This window comes from Oryza brachyantha, chromosome 2 (assembly GCF_000231095.2).
Source record: "Oryza brachyantha chromosome 2, ObraRS2, whole genome shotgun sequence".
Taxonomy (NCBI): domain Eukaryota; kingdom Viridiplantae; phylum Streptophyta; class Magnoliopsida; order Poales; family Poaceae; genus Oryza; species Oryza brachyantha.
Window position 1 is genome coordinate 89,746 of NC_023164.2, and position 10,349 is coordinate 100,094.

Genomic DNA, 10,349 nt, shown 5'->3' on the forward strand with positions numbered 1-10,349 from the left:
AAGAGTAGATTGTTGCAACGCGAGATTGCACACAACGTGCTTCAGAATTTCACCTACTCCCTTCCTCCTGTCAAAAAAGGACTTCATTTTTATCTCCTTCATTCTAATTAAAAAAATAGGAAACAATTGTATGGATGTTTCAAAAAGTGAAACGTATTTTAGTCGTCTACTGGTACCGTATAAAATAGGCTGTTTTTTAGTTTGGGAAGATTATTATATAACATCTCATGAAAATTCCTGAACTTTCATCTCTTTTGCATTACAGTTGAAATGCCTTCATCTACCCCGAGATCGAGCTCGAGAGATGCTAACTCCATCATATATGATATTATTTTTATTATTATTAGGACGACAAACATCACACATGTACACATGATGGATGGATGGTTAATAGTAACATAACAGTAACATTCAAGGGTTTAAACAACGCAACGATTGAATCAAATCCTCAACTTCTTTCCACAAATAGTATTGTACTGGTAGTAACTATTGCCCCCCTTTTTCTTTATTTACATGTACGGCAAAGGAGCTCCCCCACCATTTTTCGATCACTTGAGGCTACCCTTGGCTGGCCACCAAATTAATCACACTGCAAAACCAAACCAACGCTATTACGTTAATTAATCAACATACAAATTCGACCACAACATAATGATACTGGAGTAAATGACAACTTATGATATCAATTCAATTAAAGCACCTGCGTCTCAAGGGAGACCCGGTCCCGTCCACAGCGGCTGCTCTGGTAGCCTTTACCTATTATGATGTCACTCGGGCAACAAAGAAACTAATTCTGGATAAAATTGATAGGGCGTTGAATGGTGAGCCCTGTATGTTAGTTTTATCATCAACTCATGATAGATCAAATGATCCACGCCCTTCTAGGATTGCAAATAGCAGTTTCTTGCGCATTACTTCCTGCAAGGATATGTCCCGAAAAGATTGCAACGCCAGTCAATACATACTACTACATCATAAGGTTCACCCCCACAAAAGAAATATCACCAAGTGCCAGAGAAAGAAAATTCTTACTTTTGTGGAGTATGGAGGCAATTTAACATAATTAGCACATGTCATAACACTAGGCAAATCATCATCCGCAGACTCTGTAACTCCAGTGATGTTTGAGGGGTGCTAGTTATCAAAAGCAACAGCAAGTTATATCACACAAAATAAATGACAATATTCAAACGCTTTATGCCAGGATGTAACAAGAATATTACCTTCCTAACTATAGTAAGCTTGGGACTAAGGGCAGCTAAACCACCAGGTGGAAGCCGAGAAGCACCAGTTACAAACTGGCAGAACGCATGTTGTTGCTCTGGGGTGAATTCAGCCATGATCTCGAGTAGCTACAAACACGTAGAGCAATTAATTAACTAAACTTACAGAAATCCAGAGTCAGATATCGAATTGCATAGGATGCACTTACGTTGATAATCACAGGACTTTTAGCAGTATACCCATGATCGAATTTTATGTTATCCACCAATGAATCAGGCTGCAGCAGTACAGCACAGAGTTATTCAGTGAAAAGTAACAAACTAAAATATGAGAGAGAGACAGAGGGAGATAGTGCATTACCTCCCAAATTTCTCGGCGACCACATATTAGGTAGTCAAGCTCCTCAGGTGAAAATATTTTCAGGGATGAGATATCAAAGACCTATAATAGAAAGTTAAAAAGAACCGTTACAGTAAAACCAACAGGCCGCTAATAAAATGATGAAGAAAAAGTTAAAAAGAGAGAGGGAGAGAATGAAGTTGCACCTGGTTAAATCCTGATCTAAATGCTTCGATTTGCCTCATTATCCCTGATTTAACTGTAGCATCCATTATCAAACTTACATACTCTTCCAAGTTGTAAATATTTACCTGCAATATGTAGCAACACTATATTATTACCACAAAAAGGAGCAAGTACAGACTCAAGTCACTGGGATAGACAAAAAACAAAGATGGGTTTCATCACTTACAGTTGTGTTTTCCTCGCCCTGTTTAAGAATATAATCAGGATAACCTGGAAGAGTAAAATCTAAACACAAATCTTCAATAGGAGCACCACGGAAACGCAAGTCAGCAACTTCTAGCTGATTCATGCCATAAGTGGATTCAAGGAACCTCTTCCGTTCAACAAGAACTTGAAGTTCTTGCAATGTCTTGCCAAATTCAGCATCAAATGAGATTATGTCAAATAGATCCAGCTCCTGGCACATACAATTCATTTGTTCAGACTTCAATAAAATAAATGTAACAGAATAAAAACAGATACTAATCCAGTAAAAGTAGATCTATGAACTTACTTGTCCAAGTATAAGCTTATAAAATGCTGTTGACAAAGGCAAGTCTAAAAGCCTTCCATCTTGCAAAACTTTTGCCATCACTCGCCCGACCAAGCGGAAATGTTCAATGACCTTAGAAAATTTACCGCCTTCTGAAGCATCAACACTAGCTGGCCAAGGCCGAGGAAACAATCCAAAAGGAGCATGTATCAAATGGCTGTCATTGTCAGGTAAATCTGAGTTTTCTTTGGTTGCCAAGTCAACTTCAGGACTTACACCACTCCTATCAATTTGCATTCCTGAATCAGATGGAGAACTAGATCTCCATAATCCAAGGCGAGCACTCTGAAGTTCATGGCCTAAGAGAGTATAGAACTCCAAAGTAGGCCCAAGCCCTGTTCCAACTTCACCAAAGTATTCCACCTCAAGAACAGCTCTCTGACTGGAGAACATCTCCATAACTTTAGCAGCAGAATCCAGAATACGGTTACGGGAAACACGTACTTTTTGGCGTTGCAGCCTGCCAAATCGGACCTCTCTTTCACCACCAGCATTTTGGTTGTCACCCTGTTGTTGCTGAAGTCGATTCAAAGCACGGGACAACCCAAATGCTGTGGAGTAGAAGTACTGCCTCCTTGTTTCAAAGGGAAACAGGAAAGGGCAGGCTTTGGTCATCTGGTAACACCAAGAAGGTAAACTGCCACTACAGAGGGCAAGAACATCTTGCATTTGCCGAGCAAGCTTTGGTGTCAACTTACTATTGACAAACTCTTCTGAAGGTACCTTGGCTCCAGTTCTATATAGCTCATCCAGTGTTGTGATTTTTCCTTCAGCAAAATCATCAGATGCAGCATGTATCCTTAAGCGAGCGGACAACTGATTGAGCCCCTCTAATATGCGTAACAGTGCCAAAATGTTGTAAGTTGAGTTTGTTCTCTCTAGATCACATGGGAGTTCTCCCTGCAAGATGCTATCAAGGAGAGAAAGCCCTTTTGGTTCAGAGATAGATCTGCAAGGATCTGATTTTGAGTTCAATGAGGTCGAACCACCTTGGGGTCCCTTCTCAGCTTGGCTATCAGCCTTCTGGTAAGTTATTGTGAACACATCACCCCAAAAGCGATTTCCGTCATTTGACAAATCAGATCCATTGAACTTCTCTTCATCATCCTCATCAAACATCAATTGACGTTGGAGAGCTTGATACACAGTCAAATGTTTGCTAAGCTGCTTGCCACCGGCCATAAATATCAGTTTATTTTGGTCATTCATGCTACCTCCAAGTGACAGGCCACGTCGATCTCGACTACCTCGAACACCCCGACCACCAACAGAAGCCAGCCCAGCCATTGTCGCAGCAACAAATGACATTGCACCTCGTGAACCAAAGGTATTTGCATCTACTCCCCTGCTCATGATGTTCCTAGTGCTGGACCCAGATGAGGGCTGCACCTGGCTATCACTTGCTGAACCAATGTTGGAGTCATCAGTGTCACCTAATTTTACATCATGCACCCCGTCTTGAACACAAATGGGAAGAGATCCATCTTGGAGAACCTGATAATAGTACTACAGTTATTTATTTAGAGATCGGACCAAATAATATCTCTAACAATGGAAAACTAAGAACTTTATTGGCACAGCATATGACGATCTAACAGGCAGTCCTATCAAGTGGTAATAGCTTACACAAAGTAATACATAAACGTACAAACTAATGCAGTGGAACATAGCAAAATGAGAATCAAAATAAATTTTGGAGAGTGGAAAACATTACTTCATGATCATCATCTTCATCCTCTGACATGTCATCATCATCAATCATTAAAGCATCATCAATCTCAATAGGAGATGTGTCAAGCTCCTCATCCTACATGCACAAAAAAGAAACATATTACATAAAATGCCCCCAATCCACGCTAAGGCATATCCAATAACTAGCTGAGAGTAGCAATACACAACTAGTTTCTCGCACAAAAATGTATTGGAATTTCAAGTCACTTTTTAATGATAATTTTCCTCATCACTTATCACTAAATATGATATACCTTGTTTCATATATAAATCTGTTGGGATGACTATTACATGTCAGGACTGAACTTTAGGCTGAACATGGCTATCAGATACATAATGGTTATGATTTGTTTATTCTATAAATCAAATGGCCCAAATCTAGTGCAAACTGATTTCTAAGTGCTAATTACTTAGGTTTGCTATCAAACCAACATGACATATTTGAAAAGAAAAATGAAAGTGTAGCCTATGTGATGCTGAGGTCAAATTATGTGACTAAGAAGATTGTCCATTCTTTTTAATTTAATACTTGCCGGATTCTTCACAAAAATAATATTTTCTGTTTTTTCATTATTTTTATATGCCTCAACATAGAATGAACATGCACTTGAATATTGTGCAGAGGTAAATCAAACAGACAGCTGCATTCATAATTTCTTTTAGAATTTTTCATGTTATTCCATAGTGCTAATGAAACAATACCTCAGAGCTGCTGTCGCCATGTGCTCGTTTCATTTCCAAATCCTTCTCTGAAGCAGCTTTCCTGCGAGTAGCATTCCTTGTATTAGGTCCTTTTGGTTCATCTGAGCTCGGTTTTGCAACAGCTTTCCCTTTTCCCTTGGCAGTGTTTGTGCTTTCCTCCTGAGAATCCTTCTTAGATGCACCACTACTAGCAGCAGATGATTTTGATCTTGTTGTTGGACGCCTGCCAGATGGAGCTGGTACAGCTGTGGATGATGCACCTGCTGTGCTGCCAGGTATGCCAGATTCAGAATTATTTCCTGATGGAACTGTAGGCTTTGAAGCAGCCTCACTTCGCTGAACTCTGGGCCAAAGAAACTCCTCAACAGCTGCTAGACTGGCAAAGGGATCAATAAGCACAATATTTGACGAGTAATCCCGAAGTGATTTTTCACCCTGTGCTCGACACAGCCGCAACTTGAAGGGCTGAGCCAGAGCACTCAGGCCTGAAGTCAAACGGGAGCCTCCAATACCTATTCTGCTGGACTGGCTGAGCACAACAGGGAAGCGCTCTAACGAACACAAAGCACTTTGCAGTTTTTGCACCAAAAAGGCCATGGGAGTCTCATCCCTTTCGTGGTCAATAGATAGGGCAACAGATATGAAAGACTTGTATCGTCTAAGGGCCTGCTGGCGAAGCTTTGGCAGGTTTGCCTCAGATACTCTCTCCTTTCCAAAAGTCCCACAGGTCAAATAGTCAAGCAATGCTGCAACAACTCCGCTTCTAATGAACTCGAATGTTGAAACACCGCTAGTTTTGCTAAGCTCAGCAAGTATTTGAGTGATTATCAGGTCAAATTGTGCCTCCACATCATGTGAGATGTCAAAATGAGTAGCACTTAAGGCTTTTGATTTCCCTTTGGCTTTTGTTACAACATTCTCACTTGCAGTATTTAACTTTGCGCAGAGTGTTCTCAGTTTAAGAAGATCATCGGTAACACCAAGATCTCTTGATTCATGGTCAGAAGGGAAGTATTTATCTTTGAACGACTTTGCACGATCACTAACTGCAAAGCGAAGACTCGTGTTTGGAACTTCTGTAGAGCATGGTGTTGAGCTGGCAATCCCAGGATTGGAAGGGTTTGATTCATCTAATGAGCTGTTTTCTGTTGGTGCGGCACTACCACGCCGGCGTTGACGTCTAGAACGCGAGGGCATCACAGAGTCATTATCTTTATCATGTGCCAATGCCTGAGAAGGAACCATATCGGAGGATTCTTGACGTATAAGCGACTCCACAGCATGAACAACACCTTCCCTCACAAACAACTTAGAGAATGTCTCGGGAAGTTTTTCCATCATAATTTCTGCTATTTGAAGAGCAGGAATCAACACTTGTGGATCTTTCCATGCAAGAATGCCTGCTAGGAAGCTGCAGATGGAAATTATGTAGCTTAGCAAGGATCAGTAATGAGGTGTGTCTACTAGCAAACACAAGAAATGATTAGCTTCCAATATAATTATGCCAGTAAATCTAGAACAAAAGAACAAGACTGAAGCATAATCTCGTATTAGCACCTGGATATGTTTGTTGTGCCAAGGAGAGATTGGATCATTTCAGCAGAGCTGTAGTACATTAGTTTTCCGATAATAGATAAGCATTTGTGGCGTATCGGTGCATTTACACTTGAGCCATACACCTGCCCAAGAACAGATGCCATAAAGTACAGCAGCCCAGACATATACCAAAAGTAGTAGTTATGTTCACTGGCAAGAAAGAGGAATTGGGCACAGACCTGCGTCATTATGGGTAATAAGTCCATACCAAACTGCTTTAGAAGCTCAGGGTGCTCACGTAATAGCCTCTCATGTCCTGATCTTTCATTTTCTGTTGAACTTGTCCCATCTTGTTTGCTGGAAGTAGTTTTCTTTGTAGAAGAGCCTTTAACAAGCACATGGAAGTATGTTGGCAAAGAAATGATTCCCGAAGGCAAATGTGGAAGCAAATCATCAGCAAGGCTCACTATCTCAAACATCTGCAGGGTTAAGAGTAAATTTATAAATATCATTCGCACAACGGAAAGAACAAGTATGTATCGGCCCCTCAATCAAACATAGGTTCCAATAATCAACATAAGGGTGCATAAGTGAGATAACAAGAAGCAGCTGCTGGCAACATTATGCATTAACTATGCTCACATATGTCATATTTTGAATCTCAGCAAATATGTTGACACACAAAACACACACACACACACACACACAGTTGACTTGCATAACATAAGAAATAAGACAGCAAAAAGGTATCTCAGCAACCAGTTACTGTTGGTATGTGCTGGCAGGTTTGCATCAATGATCAATCACACTTAAAATTAGATAGTGCGTATTGTGTTCTCTAGTACCTCCTTAAAACACTATCTCAAAGAACTTAACACAGGATGAGAATAGTGTCTCTAGGATTTCATACAGCATTTGAAATTGAAACATTGGCTCTCAACACGAACAGAGATCTACTGGTATCTGTTTCCTTTTTGTGTGGCTCACTAAAACATCAGCAGACTAGTTTATTTATTACATAACAGTCCTTTATTTATTACATAACGGTCCTACCTTCAATCCTCAAGAACATTACCGAAGAAAACTGCCTACTGTATGGAAAATTATGCATGTCACGTAGCCTTAACTTTTAGGAAATCGTGGTAATCCATGGAGATAGGCACAAAAGATGCAAGTTTAGAAAGCATGTTCTGCTAAAGCAAATTTCATATATACATAAGAATTGAATCTTAGCTATTCATATGTCACTTAAGCTGGGATAGATGATAAAAACGCCATAAAGCTTGGCATTAACTGACTAAGTAAACTCAGTGACTGAGACAATCACCTGATCAGCAGGCCTTGACAAAGCTGGGGAGACTGATGTTCCAGCAACCAAACCAGAACCTGAAAGAATATCTTTAAGAGTACCACTGATTCCAAGAAGAAGAAGTGTTTTGGCTGCTAAAAGTGACCCACTCGCACATGTTGATAGAAGACGAATTAATCCCTGAGAGATTCCATTCTATCCTTAGCAAAGAGTACAAAAGGAGACCATGGAAAATAACTCTAAACAATAAAATCACATATTTGTGTGTACCGTATATGTTGATGTACTCAATGAGGCCTGGCCTGCAGAGTTGCTGATTGAAACCAGGCTAGCAGCTTGAGCAACCAACCCATGATTGCACAAATCATCCAATTTCTCTGGATAAGAAGCAAAAGCCTCTGCAATACGTGTCAAACAAACAGAAGCATGTTCGAGCACCTGGGATGAGCATAAACAGAAAGTTAAGATAACATGTTCTACTGGAATAGCAAGGTGAGGTTGGATCACCAATTTGATGTTTGGAATTGAAAGATACCTTAGAATCATGGTGGTTCAAGAGATTTGTGAGCAACGGAACAGCTTCCATGACAAACTCGGACGCATCAGATGGCAGCTTCCTGCATATATTAGCAGCAGTAGACAATGCTACTCTCTGGAAGCATGTCCAAGAGGAAATAGATAGTAAGTTAAGAGTGCACAGCAGAACCAGGGGAAATTAGACTTAATTGTGTTTGAGGATTTGAGATCTCTGGAGTGGTGAATTAATAGCATACCTGAACACCAGTAGAGAAAAAGTCGAGATACGATAGGACAGCCATTAGTGCACCAGCTCGCAAACAAGCCGTCGGATGCTCCTGAGAGATCTTCTTGAGAGCTTGTAGTGACTAAGAACATCAGAAAGAAGCAGTTACGTGAACGTTAGCACCTTGGCAAGCACATGCTTGAAGGGTATGCATAGAGCAGACGCTCCAAGTGAATATAGCTAGAGGACCTCATAAGCGCATGGTTAGATTCATTGATGACACACACCGAAGCAAATAGCTATGTACTTTTCAGCAACAATTTTATTATTCAACTACTCACTTGTTTAATGAATATACGATGACTGGGTCATAAGCACATGAATAGATTGCAGCATAACAAAGCTGTAAGTGGTGGTGATGATGATGATAGCAAACAGCATGAGAGTAGTGAGAAGGGCTTGTTTACCTGCTCGGCAAGGTCCATGTACTCGATGGTGAGCAGGCGAGCACAGAAACACGGTATAGCCCCGTAGTGCACGACGGCTGAGCAAGAGGAGGGCAGGACGTCGACGAGATTGGCGAGGGCACGGGCAGCCAGCAGCATGACATCGGGGCTGGCGCCATCCTCCCCGGGGCCGAGAAGGCCAACGAGGATGGGCACAAACGCATCAACGGGGAAGGCAGCGAGCGACTCCTCGGTGCCGATGGAGAGCATCTCGCAGAGCTGCATGAGGGACTGGAGCTGGCGTGAGTCGTCCCCGTCGGACTGCAGACCGGAGAGGATCCGCTTGAGCTGGGCGGAGGTGGAGGAGGAGGAGGCGGCGGCGGCGGAGGAGGGGAGGAGGTCATCGAGGCCGGCGCCGAGCCTGCGGAGGAGGCCCTGGAGGGCGGTGCTGGCGGAGGTGAAGGAGTGCGGGAAGGGGGCGACGGCGTCGTCGTCGTCGGGAGCGGAGGGCGGGGAGGGGTCGGAGGAGGGGTCGGGGTCCTTGCCCTTGTCGGAGGCGGAGGCGCGAGAGCGGCGGCGGGAGGAGGGAGAGGGGTCCATCGGTGGCGGTGGAGGCGGCGCGGCAGCGGAGGAGGAGGAGGAGGAGGAGCGGCGGGTGCGCTTGGGAGCGGGGGCGGAGGAGGAGGAGGAAGCTGCTGCTGCTGCGGCGGCGGCGGCGCGCTTGCGGCTGCGCGTTTCCATACAAGCGGTGACGGGCAGGGGGGAGGGGTGGCTCGCTGCCGTGCCTAGGCGGCGAGCGGCGGCGGGCGCATCGATCGGAGCGGAGAGGAGATCGATCTGCTCTCCCGATGGATGGATCGACGAGGCCTCGATTTGGGGATTTTGGGGGTTAACACGGTGCGGTGCGGTGCGGTGGACGTCTCCCCTCTCCCTCTTCTCTTCCTCTTTCTCTTTCTTTCTCTTCTCTTTAACCAAACAAATATAAATGCTTCTTCTTCTTCTACTACTGCGGCTGCCTATGTAACAACAAAATGATCCAGCCAAACAAATAGCATCATCATCATCCTTTATTCTCATCCCTCTCATTTTACTTTTTATTTTATTTTACTAAATTTCATATAACTATATCAATACTTTGCCTAAATTATTACTAAATTATTATTTTTTATATTAGCCGTAAATATGAGCTCTCGTGTCTATACAATTTGAACCCATGTGACATGTTATCCCAGAACTACTTATCAAGGATTCACCATCTCAACGAATTTCAAGCATATTTTAAGCACATCAGGCGAGCTCAAAATGTACATCTCTAATTTCAAACATATTTTGATCATACTCTCTTTTTCATTAGAGTTTTAGTCGATGAGTTGTTACCGCCCACTCTAGTCATTATAGCTCATTAGATTAATAGTGAAGTATAGTGTTGCTAAGTCTTTCAATTAATCTTGGTTAAGTATAATATTATATTGTCTCAGATCAACCCGATCTATCAAGGTCATATCAAATTAAAGTGTCAAGGTAAATTTATATTTATTCATA

At 42.5% G+C, this 10,349-nt stretch overlaps 1 protein-coding gene across 1 annotated transcript; it reads right to left on the bottom strand.

Moving 5' to 3' along the window:
* Window positions 1–206: 206 nt before the first annotated feature.
* LOC102722081 (E3 ubiquitin-protein ligase UPL3) lies at window positions 207–9,778 on the bottom strand. Its single transcript, XM_006646693.3, has 18 exons — window positions 8,829–9,778; window positions 8,393–8,503; window positions 8,155–8,271; window positions 7,890–8,057; window positions 7,638–7,799; window positions 6,550–6,789; window positions 6,332–6,453; window positions 4,775–6,185; window positions 4,056–4,148; window positions 2,303–3,835; window positions 1,976–2,206; window positions 1,770–1,874; window positions 1,585–1,665; window positions 1,433–1,501; window positions 1,224–1,352; window positions 1,033–1,134; window positions 701–918; window positions 207–589 (listed from the first exon to the last, which is right to left on the bottom strand). The coding sequence occupies exons 1-17, from the start codon at window positions 9,546–9,548 to the stop codon at window positions 853–855; spliced, it is 5,460 nt and encodes a 1,819-aa protein (XP_006646756.2). The 5' UTR covers window positions 9,549–9,778; the 3' UTR covers window positions 207–589; window positions 701–852.
* Window positions 9,779–10,349: the final 571 nt, after the last annotated feature.

Coding starts and splice junctions, on each gene's coding strand:
- LOC102722081 (XM_006646693.3), bottom strand. CDS start 9,548: ATGGAAACGCGCAGCCGCAAGCGCGCCGCCGCCGCCGCAGCAGCAGCA. Junction 3,836..4,055: donor ATGAAGATGATGATCATGAA/GTAATGTTTTCC, acceptor TACTATTATCAG/GTTCTCCAAGATGGATCTCT. Junction 2,207..2,302: donor ATAAGCTTATACTTGGACAA/GTAAGTTCATAG, acceptor TGTATGTGCCAG/GAGCTGGATCTATTTGACAT.